The following is a 24618-nucleotide window of genomic DNA, read 5'->3' on the forward strand; positions in this document are numbered from 1 at the left end:
GGATTACCATTCAAACGCGAGTCATCATTATTCACATGCCCGGAAAAATATACCGAGACGAGAAGGTCAGTCGGAGAAAAGTTTGGAAGGCAAAAGAGAAGATAGTTTATCTTCGATTACATTATACACATTACTGTTCCAGACTATTCAATATATTCTGCGTACTCTCGATCAACAAAATATAGATGGATATTACTCCTGCGAATGCAGAGATCCACACCACCACCTAAGAATCCAAGATAGTCGACCAATCTTCACTCTTGATATATGCCTCCATCGACATCAGCGGAATCTTGACAGTAAGCTAAAATAATAATTAAAAAAAACATATCAGCACTCTATTTCCCACAGCCCAAATTCTCTTACATGAAAAAAAAAGTAACTCACCTCTTCTGGTCTCACAACATCCGGATCCCCGCCCGCATGACCAAACTCATCCGCATAATCCCAAGCCACCTGCAATTCTCTCGACAAAGGCTCTGGTACACCTTTCCAAAAAGTTTCTTCCGAGACTTGTTTAAACCCAGCTTCGACTCCGAGGGCATCTCCCCAGATCTTCGCCCATTCTTTCCAGGTCATTCTGTCCGAGACACCTAGAAGATTCTTTCCAGGCCGCATATCTATCAAGGCTTTAACAAAGATTCCAGTATCTTTCTGCGTAACAACAAACTCCACTATACTATCCGGACTCAAAGGTCTCTCGAACAAAAAACTCCCATCATCCTGTTTCTGTGGTGCCATGAGTGGAAACGCTTTCCAATTCGTGACATAATATCCCAATTGCAGAGTACTCATTCTCGTCGCCAAATCCGGGAATCGAGATTGGATCTGACGTATTGTTTCTGCCTTAGAATCAAAATGATATACCGTGGAATATTTACCTCTGCTCCATTTCTTTGCGTCGCTCAAAGAGGAGTATATGAAATATTCCAATGTTTTGAGAACGCTTGGGGAAGCGGCTGCTTCTGCGATGTTGATACCTTGAGAAACTTCCCGATCATATGCATGTTCGAGAACTGTGCGGCCAGGAGGCGCGCCTGCGGATATACCTGTAAAGAGATGCACGAAAAAATCGGTATTGGAGTAAATCACAGTAGCTTCTTGGAAAGCTGAAGATAGTGATTCCTTGTCATCAAAATCCGCTTCAACAATTTCGACTCCTTTTTTTGCCAATGCTTGGGCAGTTGCACTTGCTGGATTGCGTGTTGTCCCTCGAACTCGCCATTCTGGGAAGTGGAGAAATGTCTCAGCAATTGATGATCCCTTTCTTCGGTTAGTATTCGTAAATGTAAGATCTTTGGGGATATGTACTTGGGTACCAGTAACACTAGTTATGACAATAAGTTTCGACATGCTTTAGCTAGGCAAGTTGTCTTCCGACCCTTCAATATAATGTGATGATTGTAATGAGAAAAGTATCACAAGAAATCTCATTTTGCTATCTCAGGAATCATGTACTTTATATAAACAGCACTCTCTTTCTTTTTTGGTCATATCACAATTCCTCTGCACTGACTGATGTTTACCAGGATCGGACTTGATCATTTTCCATACTCCAAATACTTTCCAAAATCTCAAATGAAGCTTGATATATGCGGGGAAGATTTTACGTATTGAGACGAAAGCGTTTCCCCTTGGTTCGTTTTTGGAGCATTGATCATACAGGGGTCGGTGAATTCGCAGTCATTATTTTCCCGAGATTACAAATCGACATTATTTATCAGCATGTTATCTGCATTCCTTCTTGGCTGGTTCGATCAATCAAGATTTGAATTTAAGACTGCCCTCTTCTTGAGAACAGCTTGTAGAGGATTCGACCGTGGTGAGTGGGGTATCGATATTCTCAGGAGAGACGAATGGTCTTTGAAACTTTCCGGGGGCTGGTTTCCCTTTGCCTTTTACTCTAACTCCTGCTGTAGACTGCTCATTTTGTGTAGTAAATATACGCACACGATCTGAAGACTGATTTGTAGTATTAGCTGTACTTGGCCCATCTTGTGACTGTTCGATGATCTCTTGTTTCTTTGCTTTCTTCAAACGAGGTTTAGATGCCTTTCTACGTCGTTTAAGTGGTGGAATTACAATATCTGCTACACTTCGACCATCACTGCTCTCCGCTCCATCCCTAGGACGGTCAGATGAGTTGCCAATGATGTCAGCCAAACCCGGGCTACCTCGATTACGATTTTGTGTGCGGCGATCTTCCTCATGAACTAGTCCACGTCGACCATCTGAGCGATATTCTTTTAGAGGACTCATCTGAATTCCTCCATTCAACTGTCTTGATCTCCGTAATCGGTGTCATACGAAAACCCCAATCACGCCTCCAATGACCGTAACGACAATGATTATCACACCGATTATCAAACTTTCATTGCCCATACCGCCTACAATTGAAGACCCATTCAAAATCTTCTGGCTTCAAATTTATATCTAAAAGTTGATCGAAAAATTGGAATCACAAAAATAATTATTCTCAATAGAAACAGGTTTCTAGAAGCCGCAATGGAACAATGTCAACTTCACCCTTTGTTCTATCGAAGATTTTGTTCCATGGCAAAATCCGACCTTGTCTATAATATCCAAAAGATGCACTCGTTTTTGACCTCAGACTGGTTGAGGTATAAGCCGGAATATGTAAGGAAGAACCCAGATCCAAATTTGGAAACAAAGAACTTTGTCGTTTCAAAATAGGTCTCGTGCCTTTCAATGATTAGTGATTCCTCGGAAGCCAATTAGATCTCGAATCAACCAATGTTTGCAAGTGATCTGGTGCAAAATCGCTCCATGGTCATAATATGAGATTTATCAATCTTCTTTGTTTCTACTCCGATCAAACTCGCAACTTGAGATGATTAGCCGCACCCGAAATATTTCTCTGCGTGCTTCCGCGTTCGAGAAAGAATATCCCATGTTTGCTTAAAGCGGTAGACTGCATATCAACCTCCGAAAGCAGCACAAAGCATGCAAGACCCGTGCGTAATCGCGTTGCCATGTGCGCGAGATGTGCTATTGGGCCCAGAATATGTCGAAGTAGAATCACCATCTTCATATGGGACACAAGAATCTTGGTGGATGTTGTCGAGGTGATGATGTGGTACAGTATGGCATTGAAACAATCCTCGCCGATTATTTTCGGCGTGGCTTCCTTAATGGCCTCCCCCGAAAGCAATACAATGTTACATCCGTTGTCACTGTTTGAAGATTCAATGCAAGTAGTAGTGACATCAAACCCCGAGCATCAATATCAGATTGCAATATCAGATGGCTTTAATGCTGCTTAGCATTGAGAGGTCCGAGATAATAGAGCTCGTTCTTTGAGAGGACTGCCATACTATCTGCCCACACATGAACCGCAATGTAACGATACGGAACATTTGATTTAAGCAAGATGGATAAATGCAAGTATCCGCCTGGTACCAGCTGTTGCTGTTGCTTTGAGGTTGTTACTTTGTAAACAGAATCATGAATGCATCTCCAACAACTCATTGGATGCCCAAGGACTCATTGACAACGGATGTAGACTATGGTGATTGATAACGGTCTCCTCACTTGAGGGCCTCATAACTGGAAGGCCTCGTAGCTTCACGGCCATGGTTGGTTACAGTTGTCGATGTTGGAGGTTGAAGGTTGAAGATTGGATGCAAAAATGGATACGGAGGATTTGAAGACGGAATGGGCCCACGTCGGTAGCACCACGTTAGTGACGCAGCCGTGTCAAATAGGCTTTATTGGTGAGGCTGAGGTCAAGAATGTGGGGAAAGGGAAACGCCTGGACAACAATGGCAGGCGCTGGAATGATCGTCCCTGGTGCCCCCGATAGCCCGAGATAACCTAACAGGAATATGTCATGGCGACCACACGAAGGATAAAAAGTTGAACGTATTGGGATTTGGAGATGGAATATTGAATGAACATTGTGCATCTTCACATTGCTGCAAGTACAATTCCTGTATTCACGCCGGACTTCTCTTATAAAGTACCATTCAAACAATAAACAATGTGACATAAAAAGGTCGAGAAGGTCTTGTTTCATCACATCAATCAGTTGCTCATCTCACAAATTCCGACTCTCTACCATGTCCCTAGTCCCATACTCATCTAGAGACAGTCGAGAGATTGTACTGTATGTGATCCCTCATTTTGCTGCAGAGAGCATTGAAGAAACTAGAAGCTGGAAGCTAGCTAGCACATACATGCTAATACTGAGTCTCATAGTCGCCATGATGATGCGATCGTCGTAAGGGATCCCAATACTCAACAATTGGTTCTGCGAAGTGCCCCTCCTGGTCTCGTCTTAAATGATTGTCCGACGTGCCATCGTCCATTGCGCACACCCTCTCCCGAACGACAGCAGCCTACTCCTTCCGCTCGTGCAAATGCCTTCATAGCTCCAGAATACTTTCGCATGCTTCATGCGGCAAATAGTGGCCCGAATGAGCAACCACCCTCCAGTCCGATTCGCAGACTCGTACAACCTGCCTCTCCGTCTGCGAACTATGTAGATGATGCAGAAGACCATGTGGAATTTGTGGCAAGCACTCCAGTGGTGGAAACAGGACATACCATAAAGAAGGAAGCTTTCAGCCCAAACTACTTCAAGAGATTCTTCATTGAGGAAAAGGAATTAGGCCGCGGGGGAAAGGGGGTAGTTCTCTTAGTCCGCCATGAGCTCGACGGGGTGTCTCTAGGTATGAAAAATCCAAGAATGCCAAATGAAGTGCTGACGGGTTGTAGGTCAATTTGCGTGCAAGAGAGTGCCAGTTGGTGATGATCATGCATGGTTAGAGAAAGGTATTACTATTCTCTTTGCCCGAAGCTTCTGTACTAACTTCCACAGTTCTCATTGAGGTTCAACTCTTACAGGGGCTTTCTCACCCAAACCTCGTATCCTACCGACATGTCTGGCTGGAAGACGTCCAATTGAACCGGTTCAGTCCCTCGGTACCTTGCGCCTACATTCTTCAGCAGTATTGCAACTCTGGAGACCTACTACGTTATATTGCTGGACCTACACCGAACATGCAATCCACGAATGAACAATTGAAGGAGCAAATGCGGAGAAGATCAAGAGGGGGCGCCGAACGACCAGATCTGAGGTCATCGCAGCGGAAATTGCAGTTTGAGGAAATTTATTCGTTCTTCAAGGATATCACTTCAGGTCTTGCACATCTACACGCTTCGAACTACATTCATCGAGACTTGAAACCAAGCAACTGCTTGCTACATCAAGATGGAAGTGACATGAGATGCCTCATAAGCGACTTTGGAGAGGTGCAAGCGGAAAACGTTGTGAGGAAATCGACTGGATCTACAGGCACAATATCATATTGTGCTCCTGAAGTTTTGAAGCAAGATCAGTTTGGTCGCTATGGAAATTTCACAACAAAATCTGACATTTTCAGCTTGGGAATGATATTGTATTTCATGTGTTTCCGACGACTTCCTTACAAGAGTGCAGACAGCTTCGAGGAAGACTTTGAAGATATGGATCTACTTAGGGCTGAAATTAGTACATGGTCTGGATTTCAAGACGAACGACGAGAGCGACCAGAATTACCAAATCAGCTCTATAACTTTCTTAAGAGATTACTTGCTGTCAACCCTAACGATCGACCTAGTGCCAATGAGATCTTAGAAGCAATCAGAACAGAAAGAGGTTTGCAGAATCCAACTCGAGTACGGCATGGTAGTTCATCAGGAATTCGTGGAAGAATTCAAGCAATTGACTCGCCCATGCCACCCGCGACACCGGTCAGCGAACGGGAACCGAAGCGAGTGCGCTCAAGAGCATATATCGAAGATGCTTCATCCGAAACCTCATCTCGTTCATCCTCACCCACAACCACCTCCCAGCTCGCTATGGAAATCAGTCGAAACCGCACTGCTGTTCCTGTTACAAAACCTCACATTACCACTCCACTATTAATGCCACCACCCACCACTCTTGCATCCTCCTTCAGGCATCGCATATCTCTTTACCGTCACTATAGCGAAACGTGGGCTCATCACAACAATCAATCTCTTACTTTATTAGCTAGAGTGTCAATTTTTCTTTTCAAAGTTTTCATGATAACAAAACCATGTCTTTCTTCTCTCGCTAGACGATGGATCTGGTATCCTCTCGTCGTAATAGCCGCTGTAGAACTGGGACTTGGAACAAGATTAAGTTGGGGCATATCTGGCGGTCTTTTGGTATTTCATTTCATGGTGGTAGAATTTTTTGATTGGTTTGGACCTGGCATGTGCAATGGAAGACTTGGAGTGCATGAACATTGGCATCAGACCGGTTTCTGAAGGTGCATTATCTCCCTATGGAAAGGGTAATTTATAGGCGAGCAGGACATCTTTTTGCATTTTATGGTGTAGGATTTGACGCGCCTGCGAGGCAAGGCGTTTGCATTTAAAAATCGAACAAAACAATCGATGTGTATGAGATATGAGAAAATGAAAATAATGATACAGTATAACATGACGGCTTTTGCTGGCTAACGCGTGACATAAGTTTACACGATATCCACTAGGATACACAGTAATTTATTCTTGATTTGCAAGTGCACATTATAAAAATGATATACCTCCATAGTAAGTGGTCATTCTCAACTATTTACTTCACTCTTCCGCATTTCTTTGTGATAATAAGTTTTTAGGTGGTTAGAGTTGATCATCATCCCAACTGTAAAATTACCTACACGTCCGAAAATGCTTTCCAGGGCGAATCAGACATGACTATGTAAGCGAGCATATTCTCATTTGATTTTTTATCTCGGAGTCTTTGTAGTACTACTAGCTATTCTGCCTGTTTGGAGAGTTATGTCTGGTCTTAAGAGATGAATGAGTAGTTTTTTATTTTTCATCTGTTCGATGTGTGTTATGAAATTGTATGGGGGTTTATTTTATCTTGTGGGTTTGATTTGATGATTTTGGGTAGGGGGGGAGGGGTTTGTTTTTTCGGGAATCGAGAGATCTGTGGTTTAATTTGTTATGGTGTTTTTGTGGATGTGTTTGGATTTCTGCTTGGTTTGGGTTGATGGCTTATTATTGTATGCTTTGCAAAAGAAAGGGGTTGTTTTGATTGTAGCATCTCGGATGGTGGGAGTTTCCTTACATGTATTTTGATTCGTTGTTGAAATGGGTTGGTTCCTGGCGCTTTGCTTTGCTTTGCTGCTTTTTTTTCTTGTCGAATATTTCCTATTCGTCATTGTGTTCGTATAATGCTCGAGGAATCGGTATTAGGTGGGAAATTGAATGGGTTACAAGAATACCTCAGTGGCAGGACAATGTTGGGACAATATGACAATGTTGTCACAGTGTCGAAATAGTTCCAAATATTGCGTATACATACAATGAACCTGCCTTGTTTGTTTGTTTGTTTTTTTTCCTTTTCTTCTATTCTCCAGTACTTGAATATTCTCTGAGATCTAATACACTACATCACTCTAGGAATTCTAAAAGACAAAACCTAAAACTCAGGAGATAACATAAAGCAGGTAGTTTCATTATAGATCAAGATCATAATTAAGACAATCAAGATCAATATAATACAGGCATCATGCAAATGTTCATAATGATATTTCTCGACGGCATCGATATCGGCACCTTCACTGGGCTTTTATTTTGCTCCTGTCAGTTTCTCCAGAATCTTTTCTTCATGATTATTCGCACTGGCAGAATCGACACGCGAGCCCTTGTGACTCCACTCATCAGCGATTGGGTCACTGGCTTCGTCACTGGCTTCGGTTCTTTGTATCTGATCTTTTTCGGTGTATTTTTCCTCAGATTCATCATATGGGTTTTCCTTTCGATCGTTGTCTATGCGCAGGTCTGGGGTGACGAGTTGGATATGGTGGCATGGCATTTGGGGAGATGGATGGGACAGCCCAGCGTGAGATTTCAGAGGTTGTAGAGGTTTTCTGCTTCTTCTGTTTTTTTGATCGGGGGCGTTGGTAGTCGTACGGAAATAATACAAATTGTTTTTTTTTTTCTTACAAAGAATTAAAAATTAAACTTGCAGGTGTTGTGATGGTGGGAATAGAATCTGAATTTCGAAAATACAAGTGTGAATTACTGAAGTTGATTATTCGAATGATCTGACTTGACTTGAATGACTTAAGTCTTTAATGTAGATTTAAAATAACGATAATTGGTCGTGAGAAAATCTTCATCGTGGCAACATTCTTTGTCTTTCTTGGTCTTTGCTAGTCTGTTGATCGATCATATTATGTTTTGGTACGCGTCACATTTCCGCACGCTGAGCTCGTAGCGTCAGTCAAAAGATCCGTAAATTCCTGCAGTGTCGTTTGTATTATATTATACCCCGAAGTTGGGAGGTGGAATTTAGCACAGAGGATACGAAACAAATATCTGTTCGTTATCTAAACTGTGTCACAATGGTAGTAACTTACTTCAGTCTCATATTAAATGACCTTATCAAAAAGTAAGTTGAATTCAACGATCACTATCTACCAATTTGAACAATGAATGCTATGGTCATTAAGAATTATTCAATAATCGAGACAATGTATACAAGCGCTCAATAAAGACACAAAGAAAGATTAAGCGAGCCTTAGCAGCCTTCTTTATTCATCGATTGAAAAGTTTCTGAACAGCCCCTTAATAGATATAATCCAAGTCCTCTCCATAAGCGAATAGTTTCCTATGTTTCCTCTCTACAAATATCTAAACACTCTAAAATATAACCCCACCAATCAAAATACCAAAAGCCCCTCATGGAAATGGAGTTCAGCGATCAACTCCTTCTCTACGCATCACTTATTTTTTTCTTCTAAATTATCAGAGTTCCTATGTTCGTTGATTCGGTCGTTGTTTTTACTCTCCGCATTTATTGTCTCTGGAATAGTGGCTTGCCGAATACTACGATTTTTAATGCGGAAATCACTTGACAACCGCTGGAGCAGGGTGGTGATCGGATTTTTTATGGTATGGTGAGTTTTGAATACTTGACGGAGAGATGATGTTATGGATGTGAGGATCCATGCTGACTGGAGTGCGGGGGAAGGGGAACTTTGCTTTGGATTCTTGGGGGTGGAAATTATAGATATCATCGTAATGGTTTTATGATTTTTGAATTGCTAGGTGATAATAGTGACTGTGAATTGATACAGAATATTCTAAAAGAGCGAGGAATATACTCCGAATAGATCAAAACACGTCTATGAGACTCGAGGACAAGAAGCCATGCAACCCTTCAGCGGTGTGAATTTCCGGGAAATTCAAAAGTGGTAGGTATTGTAGAATTCTTAGCAAATAGTAGGAAGCTTCAGACCAAGATCAAGAATTCGATGAAAAGTGTTCGCTAAGATATTGCTGAATTACTGTTGCAATGAAGTTGCGAAGCAGTAGCACTTGTGTTGTCAAGAGAAAATAAAAAGGAATGATAGATATTTTCGAAAATGACAAGTTTGATTTAATTTAATCGACGAAACTCCCTTGAAGTTTATGTGCGCCACACTTGATCAGCACTAGGCTGAATACAGTTAGTATTGCTTTTTGTCTTTCGTTTACCCCGCACCAGTTATTTATATTCTTTCTTACGAAGTACAATCACTTGCAAAATCGGCTTCGCGTCTTTTTCGCTTGAAAGTAATGTGAGCACAGTTATTTGCGCGGCTGTAGTTGCTAATATTGCTGTAATTCTTGAAGTGTCGCTAGGATGTATCGCGCATCTCGCCTGTTCAATTCAGCCCATCAACCTTGCTGTATCTAACACCCTTTCACTTGCTCCCACTCGGCGAAAATTAAGTTAGGTGCCCACGATGGAGTTCGAGGACCCGCTAGACCTCGCACAGGTCGCTATTATGCGGGTTGCAGACATTGCCTCACTGCTGGGTGTGAGGCAGAAACGGCCGTTATGCGGTCGACTAGGCGCGGAGCTGCTGCTAGTTGTGGACTACTTGAACACCGTCAGCTTGGACCAGGAGGAGTTGCTGCGGGTACGCATCTGGAAGTTATTAAGAGATGTTGAAAGAATTTGTTGCGTAAGTAACTAGGGAAACAGTTTCTGGTTGTCTTCCACCGAAATGCCTTGTCGTGCGCGGAAGCTAAAATCCTCTGATATCGCCGCCGCAACCTAGAATGTACCATCTAGTTCTCATAGTCGACTAGTTCAGTGCTAATTAAAGTATTAGTGGCCTCAAAAAATATCAGCGTTTGGCAATCCACTCCTGGAAGCCATATCACATACGCTACCGGGCTCATCACGGTACAACAGGTCCCAGGAGGCGATCCAGCAGGGACTCGCAAATATCACATCTGGGACTGGCGTCGCGGCAGAGAATGCCATCCTCCATATTCAGAGATTCATGAAGTCGAAAAACACAAAGCACGAAGCCGACCAGGACATTACCACGAAGAGGAAAATCCCCGCCGACTATCCAAGCGACATCAACATACTGGCTTATAATGTCTTGCAAGAACATATGTGTTGTACCTGCAATGAAGGCTCTGTGCAAAAGCTACCCCGGAGACATTTAGCCCAGCTGCTGCTGCTGCCGTCTTTGCACAAAATCTCTGACCACGGCCAAGTACAATTTGACATTCTGTTCTCCTCCAGGCCATTCTGGAATGAATCTTCGTTAGGCCGCTGGCAAGACGTGCAATTACTTGTGCCGCAGTAAATTTTCTCAAGACCTATAGTAGTATAGCTAGAGCTAATAGACACTATAGGGCTAAGAAGAGGCCAAAGAAACGTGCCAGATTCTCTGATCATCACAGTAGCAGCCCATCACTTCAATCCTCACAGAAACCAAAACAAGTGGCCGAGGGCAAATTCTGTGATCTCCTCAGCTTGGATGCGAACTCACGCATCTGTCTCACAATCCAGGATGACAAGCTCCATAAGTCCGGCTTCGAACCTGTAAAGCAGATAGTCGAGCACCTCCCTGGTATCTCGCTCGCTGATATTCTAAAGAACTACCACCTTACGGCCAGGATGAAGCTTACGCTAGCCTACATTCTTGCACAGTCCGTCTGGCAGTATTATGACTCAGACTGGATGAAGACAACATGGACGAGTAAGACGATATATTTCATGAAAGAGGGTAAGGGCAATACCTCCAGCAAACAAGGCAATTTGTATGCGTGGAAGCCCTACATTTCTGTTCGATTTGGTGATGCGAATCTCGAGTCAAGTGAATACAGTAACATCGATGGCGAGATACACCACTACCCAAGAGTTCGAGCGCTTGGGATCATGCTGGTCGAAATCGGCGTTGGATCACCGCTTCACAGCAGCGATCAGGAGCGTCAAGGCCAGCCACCAGCTGCGAAGATCAACGAGGACTTGCTATTGGCTACGCAGTACTCAAAGGATGAGTGGCGTTGGAAAGATTGTGATTATCCTAAGTACTTAAGCGCGGTTAAGCATTGTTTGGACCTTGGGATATTTGCCTCAGCACCCTGTATGAGTGAGCTGGGTGAAAAGGGGGACGCAGAAGGTCTCAGACAGCGGAGGAATATCTTGTATGACAAGGTTATTTTTCCATTGGAGGAGGTGCTGCAGGGGACTGGGTGGATGGAACAATTGACGACAATTGGTCCTCTAGAGACTCCCATCAAAAATTTTAGTACACAGCTCATTGCCGAAAATCCCTCTACTACTGATACACTACTTCCACCGCCGAATCAGAAAGCCCCCAAGAAAATTAGAACGAAGAGTGAAAAGGCTGCGATAAAGTGGCTCTCGCGGATGCAGCATCTAAACGAAGAGTTGGTCAGCAGAAACCCGCCAATGGAACCGAATAATTCTCCCGCACCTGTCCGAATTGCTGTGCTAGATACTGGATACGATGACCGTGCCATATTTACCTTCCAACAGGACAATCAGCATCGACTCAAAGGATGGAAGGACTGGGTCGACCAGTCTGATCAGCCAAAGGATTTTCATGGACATGGCACTCATTTGGTATCTTTAGTTATGAAAATTGCGCCAAAAGCACATATGTATATAGCGCGTGTCGCTAAAAGTCCTAGTGATCTCTTGACCTCGAGCGAGAATGTCGCAAAGGTATCGTATTTGACTTATTGGATCAAGACTGGGCTGGCATGCTGACTAGCGCTTAGGCGATTTCCTGGTCGAGTATAGAGTGGGAAGCAGACATAATTTTAATGTCATTTGGATACAAAGAGGAGCAGCAATGTATCAGCGGAGCTATCCGCAAAGCTTTGCAGGAACGCGAAGACTCCATCCTCCTTTTTGCGGCGGCGTCAAACTCTGGGGCAAACGAGAAAGAGATGTTTCCCGCAAGACACGACTCCGTCATCTCCATCCGCGGCACCAATTCAGATGGTGACTTTCAAGATTTTAACCCCCCTCGCAACCAGAATGAGGAGTCAACGGTCGGCACTCTGGGCGTAGACGTCCCGTCTGCATGGCTGAGCGATCACGACGATGAAGTCTACAAGTCTGGCACCTCGATCGCAGCTGCAGTGGCGGCGGGTATAGCAGGCACTTTGCTGAGTTATGTAGATGGCAAATCGAAAGAAAGTACATTCCAAGACGTAAACAAAAAGCTGCGGACACGGCACGGAATGCAGGCAGTTTTTAGAGCTCTTGCCAAACCGACGCAGAAGGAGCGTTGTTTGTATTTGGCACCATGGAGGCTCATGGGCCAGTCTGACGAAGTACGATGGGCAATTTTGGTGGCCGCACTATCTGATATATATTGATACCTAGGGTAGTTTGGGGTTGATTCCTTAATCTTTACTATGTTGCATATCGTCTAGTGAAATACATGTTATCTTGCTCTCGCCCTCTCCCAACTGCATTGTCGTAAGTCCACCTATGCCGTGGGAAATGGATATATTATTCACGCTCGCTACACTTGTTGTCACATGTCCCGTAATCTCGTCCTCATCCTCCTTATCGTCGTCCTCGTCATCATCCTCATCGTCTTTGCTGAGATACGCTGCTTTGTGCCTAAGCTCATCGTACTTGATTTTTGTCCCTTTCCAGCCCTTAATCTCGATCTTAAGGAGCTGGTAGGCAAACACAATGTCTTCGCCTGCCTTCCATGTGTCACTCTCGTCAGTGTTGGTGGACTTGGCAAGATTGGCTCCCAACCCGACATCGCCAGCGGGCGTGGGAGCATTGCCGCTGACTTCCACCACACCAGTGCTATGCAACCCGCTCTCCTGAAGGATTGAGAAGCCCTTTGCAATCATCAAGCCTGTGACCATATAAACCGGCTGCCGCAAGGCGAATATGCTGCCGGCCTTGATGACAGCCTGAACACGCGGGGCCTTCAGGCGGGTCTCGATCTCCTCCAGCGGAGGATCTGCGACAAAGTACGTGGTCTCCACGGTATCCATAGTATAGTGATTGCGTATACTGGCGCCGCGTTCTCCCGAGACCTTTGTACCGACGGTCTGCACGAACTGGGCCCATACGGCTATCGACATTTCGCGGCTACTCCCGCGCGTCATGCTCCGGTTATGGTCAAGTATCCTCTCGACGCGCGGGTATGTCGCCTCTAGCGTGCTCGCGTCTACGGTCGTCAGTGCTCGGTGCGGTCGAAGCGGGTCCACGATGATATTGCCTAGCGCGATGGGGCCGGTTCCGGGCTTGAAGTGGAAGTTGGGTGCAAGTAGATACGTCGGTTGCTGTGCCATGGCGGAAGTATCCCCCCGTAGCAGAGGATCTAGTTTCTGCGAGTCACAGATTCTTTACGAACTGGGCTGGGATTCTGCCGGGCTGCTGGGAAGACGTTGGATTTGTCTTTCAATTTGAATTTACAGAGTAAAGATAGAGGTTAGGTACCTAGAAATGCAAGAACAATAAGGTTACTCATCCTCAGGCACATACATAGTATCACGTGGTTAATACCCTACCTTTCTGCTTATTCGCGGCGTCGAACAACACTGAGCTACTCTATATTTATTCTTCTATCGACCATCTCCCCTCGTTTAGCTCTGAGAAAGACATGGAAACCAGTGGGGTGATATTCGAGGCAACTGCCGCGTGCACCCAGAGCTTCAAGGCTTGCTTAGCGGCCAAGGCGCTGACGAAGAATGAGTGGGCTGAGAATCGCCTGGCCGACTTCAACCTCTGGGCCTCTGGTATCGGTGCCTCAACGCGAAGCCGAGCATCTCTCGACTCGAGGTTGGCTCTCAGACCTGAGACCCGCAACGTGATAGCGAACGTGTTACGTCTGCTTGCTGAAACTGTCGACAAGTGCAAAAAGCTAGGTGAGGCCTTGCCTCCGTCTGTGTCAGGACAGCTGCTAATTGATGTCTGGGGTCACGCAGCAATCTCAGAAACTACTCAAATTATTTCAGAACTTAGTGATGATGAGGATTCCCGTGGGCGTCAGGCTACTCTATCGCCGGAGGAGTCTACACCGCGGTCATTTTCTCCTTGGTCAGATGCCTCTGACACGCAGTTGGAGAACGAGGTTGAAAGCCTATGCTCTAGCGACCCGTTGCACAAGACCATAAAAGACGTCGAGATGATGCTTGATCAACTCGCTAGGATCGCCGTTGCAGTCCGACGGTCAGGCAGGCGGTCACGACTTCAGAAAGCAGACCAACGCTTTAAACCAGCGGAGCACGAGGAGTTGCAGAAACATCTAACCACTATTTTACTCGCGCGTCCAGAGTTTTCGGAAGACCAAATTGACGTGTCAAAGCTAAGTGAGATACAACAACGTCTGGTTCATTGTAATCTCATGCGTCGTAACCGTCTCTTGTATGCGCAACAACATTCGATATGGCTAGATACAGATGCTGCGGCACGTCTATCTCAAGGGCAGGCCAATAATACCCACCCAACAGCCAGTGAAGAGCCAGCCAAGGAAAAACAGAAATCGCTACCGCTCACTACGAAGCCTTCGAGTGAAGCACCGGCCGTTTTAGCAAATCCCACCATAAGAACAGGAACTAGTGCATCTGCGGTGAGCAACTCTGTTACTTTACCGCTGGATGTATTACCAGTACCGGCCGCTTCAACTATAATGTCATCGACTGTGATCAATCTCAAATACCCGCGCCCTCCAAAAATAGAAAAGGGAGCGCGTATTTTCATGTGTCCGTGTTGCTGCCAAACACTTCCCGTGACATTATCGGAAGGTAACAGGTGGAAGTGAGTCAAGCTTGGACAGGATCCCGAATAATGCTAATAATTCAGAAAACACGTTGCGGATGACCTTAGTCCATACACGTGTATATTGCCAGATTGCGTAAACCCCGAAGTCCTCTTCTCCACAAAGGAAACCTGGCGACAGCATTTGCTCGAGGGGCACCAAAGCTTTGAGTATTGGGTATGCTTTGTCTGTGGAGATGACAAACGATTTCAAAACGAAGACGCTTTTACTGAGCATACGAAGACATTACACGCTGCATCTGTGAAGCCCGATCAGATTCCACTCCTGCGAGATATTTGCAAACGATCCACTCCTATGGAGATTAGATCTTGCCCGTTGTGTAATTGGCCAGACGGGGAAAAAGGTACTGTTGATCAAGGTGTGCTCCTTGACCACATTGCTATAGGCATACACTCTTTCTCGCTCCGGGCATTACCCTGGGCCGACGATAACGGCCAAGAGACCGACGAACGAATTAACAGCAGCGCCAACAAAGTCTATGATTGGCTTGCAACATCCAAGCTGTTGAAAAATCCTCGTGAAGAAAGACCTTCTCGTGATAGTAAGGTTTATTATTCTGAGCACTTTCAGCGCCATGCATATTTCGCCAATAGTTCGGCAGCTTCGAGCTCTAGCGAACTTGAATCGGACGACTCGATAAAAAAAGAGCTCAATAAATGGAAGAAAGAAGGCTCGGTGAGTTTTGGAAGTATAGAAAGCGAATATCTATCTAAGGATGGAGCTGGTAATGAGACCGTACCATATTCGCAAATTGATTTTAATAATGCTATAGGAGTAAACGCGTCGATGGGAGCAACGCTCCACACGCTCGAAGGCCATGCTCACCCCGTCACCTCTGTGGCTTTCTCCCCTGATAGCAAGCAAATTGTCTCTGGCTCTTTGGATAATACAATAAAGCTTTGGGACATTACAACAGGAGCAATGCTTCAAACACTCGAAGGCCATACTGACTCCGTCACCTCTGTGGCTTTCTCCCCTGATAGCAAGCAAATTGTCTCTGGATCTTGGGATTATAAGGTAAGGCTTTGGGACACTATGACAGGAGCAATGCTCCAGACGCTTGAAGGCCATACCAACATAGTTATCTCAGTAGCTTTCTCGCCTGACGGCAAGCAGGTCGTATCTGGATCTGACGATGATACAGTACGGCTCTGGGATACAGCGACGGGACTGCAGATTCAGCCAACGCTTGAGGGCCATAAAGACTCAGTTATCTCAGTAGCTTTCTCGCCTGACGGCAAGCAGGTCGTATCTGGATCTGACGATGATACAGTACGGCTCTGGGATACAGCGACGGGACTGCAGATTCAGCCAACGCTTGAGGGCCATAAAGACTTAGTCAACTCAGTAGCTTTCTCGCCTGATGGCAAGCAGGTCGTATCTGGATCTTACGATAAGACAGTACGGCTCTGGGATACAGCGACGGGACTGCAGATTCAGCCAACGCTTGAGGGCCATAAAGACTCAGTCAACTCAGTAGCTTTCTCGCCTGATGGCAAGCAGGTCGTATCTGGATCTGACGATAATACAGTACGGCTCTGGGATACAGCGACGGGACTGCAGATTCAGCCAACGCTCGAGGGCCATAAAAACTTAGTCAACTCAATAGCTTTCTCGCCTGATGGCAAGCAGGTCGTATCTGGATCTGACGATAAGACAGTACGGCTCTGGGATATATCTCCGATGATTCAAGCTGCTTTAGCTTGAAGTATTTTGAGGGAGTCGATAGTCTATTTCGTGATGATAAAGAAATGATTAACCGAATGTTTTCCAGTGCTGACTAAATGTGGCCTGTTATAAACTCAAGAGAGTGTGCAAAGTGGACACCTTAATCGAAGCCCACTGTATATAGATCATGATAATGCTATTAAGAAATTTGGTATGGAGTAAGCAAGGTGAGCGCGATGCGTGTCTAGCAAGGAATTACACTCTTGCCTAATAATATCACAATACAATGAGTGGATGATATCCATGAGCGATACTTACAGTGAGGTGAGATAATCATTGTTTCTTCATTGTTCTCTCACCGACATAGAATACAGATTCTGCCCAAGATACGTACTTCGGCAACTCGAAAGTATTCCTGAAGCGCCCTTGAACATATCCAGAACATATCTATTGTCAGCTCTAGATCATGTATAAAAAGCAACTCATCCCCGTTCCAGATTGATTTTTATACCTCATACCACTTCTGCCTGTAGCATTTCTAGATTCCTCAAAGAACCAAGTAAAACGTTACGAACAGATCCACTAACTCAATTACCCCAAACTCCACAGCCCAAATTCCGAAAACATCATGCCGGGAGCACTAACCCATGGCCTCGCCTTATTAGTGGCAGTCATCTATGCATGTTTCATCTCCGTGGTCCTCATGCCCATATTTCTTCTCTTCAATGCGATTCCGACTCTCCCGAATCAGCTTTATGAGACTTTCAGAGGATCACAGACCATGAATCGACTTCGCGATAATGGTGTTCCGAACTTGGGGACAGTGATTGAGAATCGAAGAAGACGTCTCGCCGAGCGACCACAGCTTCCTGAGGATTCTCCCGGCGCAAGAGACACTCCGGATGATGAGTTACCACAAGCTAGACGAGAGTGGAGAGTCTCTCGTCATGAGATCATGATGGGGAGAGAATATCGGATTGCGCAGTATCGAGGCTTTCTTCATGAGTTCCAGGAGCGGAATGCGAATCGTGCGCTTCATCCGGGTCAACTCGCTGCTCTTCCGGAAATCGATGATGCTCTACCTGAACTCGACGATGATTCTACTTCTGACGATGAGTTTGACATCTATGATTGGGAGATGAGTCTCCCTTGATATCGCTATTTTCCTTAATAAGAGAGCAATTCTAAATGTGGTGGTGGTGTCCCTCAGAGGAGGATAAAAATAAATAAAGCTTTAGTTTTTGCAAATTTCCAAATAAATCTACACGACAAACAATTGAATGATATTTGAGTGATAATGACAACATAATAACGCAGAAGTTAGACAATTGGGGAGAAAGATTAGTAACCGCTCGAGTGTAATGAACAATATATGTCCCCAGAATACATGTTTCACTGCCATTATTGTATCACAGGCGATTTAGATTTTCATGTGCCTGGAAACAACCTTGAGGTAAACAATGCAAAGTTTTTCTTGTTTCTTTCTGGCCTAAGAGAGATCTAGAACACAAGGAGAGGCAAGATCGTAAAGTTCCGATCTATAGAGAATGTCTTAGAATATGTCTTATATCATCGAATCTATGCTCAGTTCTGCTCTTACATATGGTCTCTCTGACAGCTATCACGATGACAGTACAGTGTTTCACCATATCATGGCTCCATTCGACATCGTTTGAAAGAATTTAGGACAGGTATGTATTTCGCATCATTTATGAATGACCAAAACAAAAGTTTGTTTGACAAGGCAACGCCTTTAAGATAGAGTGATACTGGGATGAATTCAGTGGTTGTCATTATCTAATAATAGAGGAAGTTTTAATTCTTATTACTTTTTACAAATGCTGAAGATCTATGATAGTATGTGGTTATATATCAATTGGCCCTTGCATTTGCTTGATAAGTGGGTGATTCAGTGAATAATTAAAGGGAGAAATGTCGATCTCGTCAGGTTTTAGGTCACAAGTCAATAGGGATAAATATGTGTAGATAATAAGTATAGGTAAATTTTGTAGTAAAGTCTCGACTGGTTGTTCGTTTTTTTTTTAATAAAAAAAATCCCGAAAGAAGCAAATATGCCTGGGCTTGTCATATTCGACTGAGAATTCGCTTGAAGAATGCATGATGTCGTCCCAAGTTTCTCCAGTTATGCCGTAGCACCGTCAAACCCATGTCTCGTACTTCTCCGATTCGTCATGCACAGGCATTGTTCTTGTCTTTCCATTCCTGGAATGATTCTCAACCTTATTCCAATTTCTCGGATGCATCTCGACGTCGCGATGTGACCGGCCAGCGGTACGCGAGCGTTTCTTTGCTGCTTTTCTAGAGTCATCCATTCCGTATCTGTGGTGTTTGTGAGGCCAGAAGAAAGCCCATGCAAGCATGGCGGCAAGAACGACCATGCAGAAGGCAACGATGGCAATGTGTTCAGGAAGCATCTTGAGATTGAGGTTGGTATCAGGAGTGTGGTTGATGATGATAAGAAAGATAAAGAGGCATCGAGGCATATATACTCGGACAATTGGGATTGTTCTTGATATCCACCATAGTTATATCATAATCCAGGCACAACTAGATCAGATCAACGAACCAAAATACAAAGAACTTTGTAATTGATTGGGCAATCTTCTTTGTTCTTGAAACCTTGTTTTGTTGCGACTCAGCGGAACTACCACAGGTCATTATCTAGCGAACAACAACAGTAAGTTTTCAATCACGGGCCGGATGATTGCTAAAGATCCTTTTGTCATAAGCAAGGCCTTGAGAAATGTGAGTTTAGCCTCAAAGCATCATGCCATGCATTTACAACTCATAATTGGGTGGAGAAGCACTTGCTGTCATAGGGGCACAGTAGGATTTTCCAAGCCAGGGTCAATGGCGAATGAATGGCAAAGAGAGTTATGCATGCCTCTGGAACCAAATGCGAGGATGTTGTGAAGGGCAAACTGGACGGGATTCTGAGCTTAAAAGTATTGACTCAAATTCGAATCAAGCCAATTTATCCGAACACAACAGGTGCAACACTTGCGACACCATTGGCATTGATGTTGTTCGTTTGTAGAACATTATGAAACACCAATTTTCAGAGTTGTGGTTGCAAATATGCCTTGTGTTAGAGCATCAGGGGTCTCAAGGCCATAGGGAAGCTTGGCGGGTCTTACAGTGCAGGGGATAACTAATAGCCACTAAAATCATCGTGAACAGAGCGGCGTAGTAATATCATAACAGGCTGCCATGCCCATCTAACTTTTCATGTGGCTGTTCTTTCTTCAACCCACTGCTGTGTTTGAATATTCGACAGGGAATTCGGGTGAACGTCGTGAAAGGATCTGAGGATCTGCGAATCGGGGCACGACTTACACCAAGATATTGCGATATTCGACATGTCCAACCATCACCCATCGACTTCGATTTCTCGAGCACGACTCACACAGTCATTACCACCATTGCCCGGAGAAGACGCAGTGCCCATCGAGCCTTACCATGATGATCCAGCAGACGATGAGGATACGGAGGACGGAGAAGGGATGGAAGGAAACCAGACCGATATGAACGAACCTCCTGGATATGAGCCAATGCACGATTATCTGGTCAGCAGAGTACGTCGATTAGCTCAAATGAGGCCTCCCGAGTATGCACTATCGTCGCAGGACCATACACACGACATACCACTTCAGCATCAAGAACCTTACCGAGACGACCCCTTCATTATCACGATAGACCCAAACCAACCTCCGCCGCCATCTTACGAGGCTTTATATATACAAACACAAAGAGAATTAGAGATATTGAACGAGGAGATAGATCCAGACATAAGCCATGCCGAGGATGTCTGCAAATGGCTGGTTAGCATGATTTTGATTACTTTGACAATTATTGCTGTTGGTTTTGCATTCAATTGGGGGCATCCATTTTAGAACGGCCCAATCGAACGCCGACGATCGTACAGTTCAGAAGTAAGGGAGGACAAGAGTGGAATTATACCCGGCTTATGGAAACGGAAACGGAAATGGGAGCTTGGAGTTTGGAGTTTGGAGTTTGAAATCTACAGTTTGAGTAAGATCTGGAAATAGGATAACGGTTTGGAAGAGGCGGCTCACCCAAAGATTGTGTCTACTAGATTAGAATACAATTACAACATGTTTTGCCTAACTATTCCCACCTCCCACACATCGCGAGGACCTTCCAATTTGGGGATGGCACTTTCAGCTACCCACCTACGAGTTGACTTACTATCTAGCATTTACCCCGCCGTTGTCCGAGGGTGTGTGATAACACATTCATCATCTGAAGCTTCTCTTTCCTTATCATTTCCACGGATAATATCATGATAAACTCTTACTACAAGTATGTACAACATACACTAGGTTTGTGTGCCAATTTCCTTTTAAATACTCGTAGTCTCTAAAGTTCAAGCCTCCCTGATTCTACTCTGCTATTTTGTATTTCTCAAACTGTCATTTATCGTTAGCATGGCACCTGCAACAGTAACAACAGCATCCGGTGCATCTTGGCAAGAGGTTGCCAAAGATAGACAGAGATATCGAGATGAGACTATCGCAGCTATCGAGCCAGCTATCCCGGACGTCACGGATATTCCGTTAAACACATTATCAGTTGCGAAAAAAGTACTTACATCCGAGGAGATTGAAATCACAGAAGCTACAGTTGAAGATCTAGTAGCCAGACTTGCAAAAGGAGAGTTGAGTTCAACTGAGGTTGCGAAAGCATTCTTAAGAAGAGCTGGGTTGGCCCAGAAAGTGGTATGTTCATCCTGGCAGACACTTTTACTATAGACTAATCAAAACTCAGACTAATTGCATCACCGAATTACTACCCGAGCGAGCACTTTCTCGTGCAAAATACCTCGACGAATATTTGAGAACAAAAGGAAAGACTATTGGTCCTCTTCACGGTATACCGATCAGCGTGAAAGAACACGTTGGAATCAAAGACCTGGACCATAATGCGGGCTTCGTTGCTTGGGTTGGCAAAACAAGTCCAGTTGATTCCCATATTTTAGAAATCCTGTTGAACGCAGGAGCTATATTATATGCTAGGACCACACAACCTCAAACTTTAATGCATTTAGAGACAAGTAATAACATATATGGGTAAGGTGAAGAAAAAAACTCACTTTGACAATGCTAATGTATTTGTTAGAGTGACTGTAAACCCATTCAATACTACTTTGACTTGCGGTGGCTCGTCGGGTGGTGAAGGGGCGTTGGTTGGATTTAGAGGTTCGTGTCTTGGTATCGGTACTGACATTGGTGGCTCAATTCGTTCACCGGCGGCAAATAATGGTAAGTAAGAGCGAGACAAATAAATCGAGATATGCTTACTTTCACATAGGTGTATATGGCTTGAAGCCAACAGCTCGTCGGTTACCGGTAGACGGATGGACTGCAACTATGGCTGGTGCCGAACATATCGTTCCTACAATTGGACCATTATCAACAAGCTTAGATGGGTGTAAAGTCTTCATGAAAGTACTCATTGATGCAAAACCATGGTTCAAAGAGCCATCTCTTTTACCCTTTCCTTGGCGAGAAGAGAACTTCTTTCCAAGCAAAAAAATCAAAGTTGCGATTTTATGGGACGATGGGGTTGTCAAACCGCATCCCCCGGTTACAAGGGCCTTGAAACAAGTCGTGGATAAACTCAAGACGAATGAAAATATAGAAGTGGTTGAGTGGAAACCATATAAGCACGACCTAGCTTGGGAGATAATTGTAAGAGTAATGTCTTCCGAAACCCCATCACCGCTAATTGAATATAGGCCAATTTATACTTCTCCGATGGAGGATCGCAGGAACTCGATGCGCTAAAAGAATCCGGGGAACCTCTTCGGCCCCTCACTGAGCACATCATCACTCAAAACCAGCATCTACAATCTCATAGCATTGCATCGATGTGGAACTCTCAAGTTCAACGGGACATGTATCGTACCGAGTATGCAAATACTTGGAACGAAACGGCGACTTCGAAAGGTGCAAATGGTGAGCTGGAAGGAATGGTGGACGTTATACTGTCTCCAGTCGGACCAGGAAGTGCACCAAAACTAGACACCAGTAAATGGTGGGGCTACACCTCGCAGTGGAATCTGTTAGATTATCCCGCTTTAGTATTTCCAGTTGACAAGGTTGATGTGGAAAAGGATAGTGGTGAAGAGACGTACACTCCAAGAAATGACAAGGACAAATACAATTGGGATCTATGGGAGCAGTTTGGGGCTGAAGGTTATAAAGACGCACCTATTAGCTTACAGTTGATAGGAAGACGGTTAGTAATTATCCCAATTAGAAAGAACTCTGGCTAATACAATTTAATTCACAGGTTTGAAGACGAGAAGGTCATCCAAGCTTTGGAGATAATCCAAGAGCAAACTGGATTACCGTTTGTTGAATACGTCTGAAAGATCTCAATCGAATGGAGATAATTCCAATAACCATCATCAACTATTTTTTTATCTGCTTCACAAACTTGAGAATCATCTGTGAAATTAATCCAGCGTGCCAAGTGAATTATGTTGTAATGACTCTAAAGATGTAGGGGCTCGCCTATTTCTGTTGGAATGTCTCATCAATTCGAGGGTACCATCGCAATGGTCAGGTATGTGCCCTCTTGGCGATGTTGACCTCTAAAGATGCGATCTCGATGTGATCTCGATGCGACTCGTGTGATATGATTGTATATCATTCATCGTGCTGCCTCAAAACAGGCCAACAGCCAATTTGAGGGTCTATGCGACAGGCAACCGAAAAACTATTTGATGGCCTAGACGATGAGAATCACTGACAGCTGGAACCTGGAAATACAGCTTCACTGAGAGATCAAGAGATGAGATAGCGTCCACAAGCCTTCCTTGCTATTCTCCACAGCTCAAGCATTCTCTGCCATGTCTTTGACTCGCGCCAACCTTTACATTGAAACTAAGGCATCTCATCACACAATATTAGATCGTATTTTTACTCCCGCCGTTCTTCCTTGTCTCCACAGCTTACCACCTATGTATGATCCACATTAGAATTTGGACGCCTGACGTAGCCTCTAGCAGCTTGGCACTTTCCTACAACTCCCGGAAAATATCCCACCGAACTATAAAATCACATTCGATCCGGTGTTACTCCGTCCTTTTGGTAATGATTAACTAAGGATTGTCGATACGCTTGACATGCAGAAAATAAGATAGTGTTGGGAGGCTCAATGTTAAATGAACTGAGCAAGTGCCTGGCAATGTCCCGTGCTGGTGTTGTTTCTATTTTCAGATGTGGGCCTGGTCTTTGACGATGGGACCACCAACTACAGAGTAAACTTTGGAAGCGCGTCGCGATAGACGGATTGATCGTGGACTTGATGGGAAATACGTAGAGGGCTGAGGGATGAGGGATGAGATATGAAAGCCTTGAGGTGCGTTCTTCTTGCTCTCTATCAGAGAATGTTCGTTCATCTTGAAACTCCATATTCGAACACAAATGCGAAGTGATACCGTGACAGCTGCCAAGAGTTGACGGCTAAAATCCTAAAATCACTCCTCCCACTTTTCATCCACCTTCGCCTTCTATCGATGCAAATTAACTTACAAGAAACAATCTTCATCTGGCCAACATCATCACATCTATCCCACCACTCGCAGATGACTGCGCCATATCTCACCCCGCACTAGGCACAACATCCATCTGGACCCTCCCAGTGCTCTCATTGGACAATGCCATCCTTCTCCCGGCGTCAAAGGTCTGGAGAGTTCCCATGCATAAGCTATGGATGAAAAGCACGCCTCTCCCCACAAAAGTTCGTGCATTTCCCACGAGGTTCCTTATCAATACCATGA

General features: G+C 44.6%; 9 protein-coding genes across 10 annotated transcripts; 6 read left to right on the forward strand and 3 right to left on the reverse strand.

Annotated features, from left to right (window-relative positions):
- Window positions 1-102: 102 nt before the first annotated feature.
- Window positions 103-1499, reverse strand: BCIN_06g01340 (hypothetical protein). Its single transcript, XM_024693336.1, has 3 exons — window positions 1312-1499; window positions 388-1263; window positions 103-304 (listed from the first exon to the last, which is right to left on the reverse strand). Exons 1-3 carry the CDS (start codon window positions 1351-1353, stop codon window positions 227-229), a joined length of 996 nt encoding a protein of 331 aa, XP_024549122.1. The 5' UTR covers window positions 1354-1499; the 3' UTR covers window positions 103-226.
- Window positions 1500-1635: 136 nt separating this feature from the next.
- Window positions 1636-2478, reverse strand: BCIN_06g01350 (hypothetical protein). The gene has a single exon (XM_001560231.2). The coding sequence runs from the start codon at window positions 2257-2259 to the stop codon at window positions 1762-1764; it is 498 nt and encodes a 165-aa protein (XP_001560281.1). The 5' UTR covers window positions 2260-2478; the 3' UTR covers window positions 1636-1761.
- A 1388-nt stretch (window positions 2479-3866) lies between these two features.
- Bciks1 lies at window positions 3867-6472 on the forward strand. The gene is made up of 4 exons (XM_024693337.1): window positions 3867-4126; window positions 4219-4691; window positions 4738-4794; window positions 4841-6472. The coding sequence occupies exons 1-4, from the start codon at window positions 4080-4082 to the stop codon at window positions 6295-6297; spliced, it is 2034 nt and encodes a 677-aa protein (XP_024549123.1). The 5' UTR covers window positions 3867-4079; the 3' UTR covers window positions 6298-6472.
- Window positions 6473-9584: 3112 nt separating this feature from the next.
- Window positions 9585-12734, forward strand: BCIN_06g01370 (hypothetical protein). Its single transcript, XM_024693338.1, has 4 exons — window positions 9585-9998; window positions 10149-10633; window positions 10687-12025; window positions 12082-12734. The coding sequence occupies exons 1-4, from the start codon at window positions 9777-9779 to the stop codon at window positions 12685-12687; spliced, it is 2652 nt and encodes an 883-aa protein (XP_024549124.1). The 5' UTR covers window positions 9585-9776; the 3' UTR covers window positions 12688-12734.
- On the reverse strand, window positions 12675-13879 carry BCIN_06g01380 (hypothetical protein). The gene has a single exon (XM_001560236.2). The coding sequence runs from the start codon at window positions 13627-13629 to the stop codon at window positions 12715-12717; it is 915 nt and encodes a 304-aa protein (XP_001560286.1). The 5' UTR covers window positions 13630-13879; the 3' UTR covers window positions 12675-12714.
- Window positions 13880-13907: 28 nt separating this feature from the next.
- BCIN_06g01390 (hypothetical protein) lies at window positions 13908-17057 on the forward strand. Of its 2 annotated transcripts, XM_024693340.1 has the most exons (5): window positions 13908-14205; window positions 14266-15097; window positions 15143-15843; window positions 15892-16493; window positions 16623-17057. In XM_024693340.1, exons 1-5 carry the CDS (start codon window positions 13941-13943, stop codon window positions 16824-16826), a joined length of 2604 nt encoding a protein of 867 aa, XP_024549125.1. In that variant the 5' UTR covers window positions 13908-13940; the 3' UTR covers window positions 16827-17057. The 2 variants fall into 2 exon arrangements, with proteins under 2 accessions (XP_024549125.1, XP_024549126.1); XM_024693339.1 differs by having other exon boundaries at window positions 15892-17057.
- Window positions 17058-17079: 22 nt separating this feature from the next.
- BCIN_06g01400 (hypothetical protein) lies at window positions 17080-18062 on the forward strand. Its single transcript, XM_024693341.1, has 2 exons — window positions 17080-17111; window positions 17397-18062. Exon 2 carries the CDS (start codon window positions 17416-17418, stop codon window positions 17938-17940), a length of 525 nt encoding a protein of 174 aa, XP_024549127.1. The 5' UTR covers window positions 17080-17111; window positions 17397-17415; the 3' UTR covers window positions 17941-18062.
- Window positions 18063-19991: 1929 nt separating this feature from the next.
- BCIN_06g01410 (hypothetical protein) lies at window positions 19992-20935 on the forward strand. Its single transcript, XM_001560240.2, has one exon. The coding sequence runs from the start codon at window positions 20168-20170 to the stop codon at window positions 20699-20701; it is 534 nt and encodes a 177-aa protein (XP_001560290.1). The 5' UTR covers window positions 19992-20167; the 3' UTR covers window positions 20702-20935.
- Window positions 20936-21073: 138 nt separating this feature from the next.
- Window positions 21074-23297, forward strand: BCIN_06g01420 (hypothetical protein). The gene is made up of 6 exons (XM_001560241.2): window positions 21074-21547; window positions 21597-21898; window positions 21948-22090; window positions 22140-22519; window positions 22567-23069; window positions 23124-23297. The coding sequence occupies exons 1-6, from the start codon at window positions 21257-21259 to the stop codon at window positions 23200-23202; spliced, it is 1698 nt and encodes a 565-aa protein (XP_001560291.1). The 5' UTR covers window positions 21074-21256; the 3' UTR covers window positions 23203-23297.
- Window positions 23298-24618: the final 1321 nt, after the last annotated feature.

This window comes from Botrytis cinerea, chromosome 6 (genome assembly GCF_000143535.2).
Source record: "Botrytis cinerea B05.10 chromosome 6, complete sequence".
Classification (NCBI taxonomy): Eukaryota; Fungi; Ascomycota; class Leotiomycetes; order Helotiales; family Sclerotiniaceae; genus Botrytis; species Botrytis cinerea.

Excerpts from the sequence above, each read along its gene's own strand:
- BCIN_06g01400 (XM_024693341.1), top strand. The coding sequence starts at position 17,416 with ATGCCGGGAGCACTAACCCATGGCCTCGCCTTATTAGTGGCAGTCATC.
- BCIN_06g01410 (XM_001560240.2), top strand. The coding sequence starts at position 20,168 with ATGTCCAACCATCACCCATCGACTTCGATTTCTCGAGCACGACTCACA.
- Bciks1 (XM_024693337.1), top strand. The coding sequence starts at position 4,080 with ATGTCCCTAGTCCCATACTCATCTAGAGACAGTCGAGAGATTGTACT. Across the intron at positions 4,127-4,218 it reads GACAGTCGAGAGATTGTACT|TCGCCATGATGATGCGATCG; the intron begins GTATGTGATCCC and ends TGAGTCTCATAG. Across the intron at positions 4,692-4,737 it reads GCTCGACGGGGTGTCTCTAG|GTCAATTTGCGTGCAAGAGA; the intron begins GTATGAAAAATC and ends GACGGGTTGTAG.
- BCIN_06g01340 (XM_024693336.1), bottom strand. The coding sequence starts at position 1,353 with ATGTCGAAACTTATTGTCATAACTAGTGTTACTGGTACCCAA. Across the intron at positions 1,264-1,311 it reads CTAGTGTTACTGGTACCCAA|GGATCATCAATTGCTGAGAC; the intron begins GTACATATCCCC and ends AACCGAAGAAAG. Across the intron at positions 305-387 it reads ATGTTGTGAGACCAGAAGAG|CTTACTGTCAAGATTCCGCT; the intron begins GTGAGTTACTTT and ends TTATTATTTTAG.
- BCIN_06g01420 (XM_001560241.2), top strand. The coding sequence starts at position 21,257 with ATGGCACCTGCAACAGTAACAACAGCATCCGGTGCATCTTGGCAAGAG. Across the intron at positions 21,899-21,947 it reads ACAAGTAATAACATATATGG|AGTGACTGTAAACCCATTCA; the intron begins GTAAGGTGAAGA and ends TGTATTTGTTAG. Across the intron at positions 22,520-22,566 it reads ACCTAGCTTGGGAGATAATT|GCCAATTTATACTTCTCCGA; the intron begins GTAAGAGTAATG and ends AATTGAATATAG.
- BCIN_06g01380 (XM_001560236.2), bottom strand. The coding sequence starts at position 13,629 with ATGGCACAGCAACCGACGTATCTACTTGCACCCAACTTCCACTTCAAG.
- BCIN_06g01390 (XM_024693339.1), top strand. The coding sequence starts at position 13,941 with ATGGAAACCAGTGGGGTGATATTCGAGGCAACTGCCGCGTGCACCCAG. Across the intron at positions 15,098-15,142 it reads TCGGAAGGTAACAGGTGGAA|AAAACACGTTGCGGATGACC; the intron begins GTGAGTCAAGCT and ends CTAATAATTCAG. Across the intron at positions 15,844-15,891 it reads TCTATCTAAGGATGGAGCTG|GAGTAAACGCGTCGATGGGA; the intron begins GTAATGAGACCG and ends ATAATGCTATAG.
- BCIN_06g01370 (XM_024693338.1), top strand. The coding sequence starts at position 9,777 with ATGGAGTTCGAGGACCCGCTAGACCTCGCACAGGTCGCTATTATGCGG. Across the intron at positions 10,634-10,686 it reads GTGCAATTACTTGTGCCGCA|GGCTAAGAAGAGGCCAAAGA; the intron begins GTAAATTTTCTC and ends TAGACACTATAG. Across the intron at positions 12,026-12,081 it reads CGAGCGAGAATGTCGCAAAG|GCGATTTCCTGGTCGAGTAT; the intron begins GTATCGTATTTG and ends ACTAGCGCTTAG.
- BCIN_06g01350 (XM_001560231.2), bottom strand. The coding sequence starts at position 2,259 with ATGAGTCCTCTAAAAGAATATCGCTCAGATGGTCGACGTGGACTAGTT.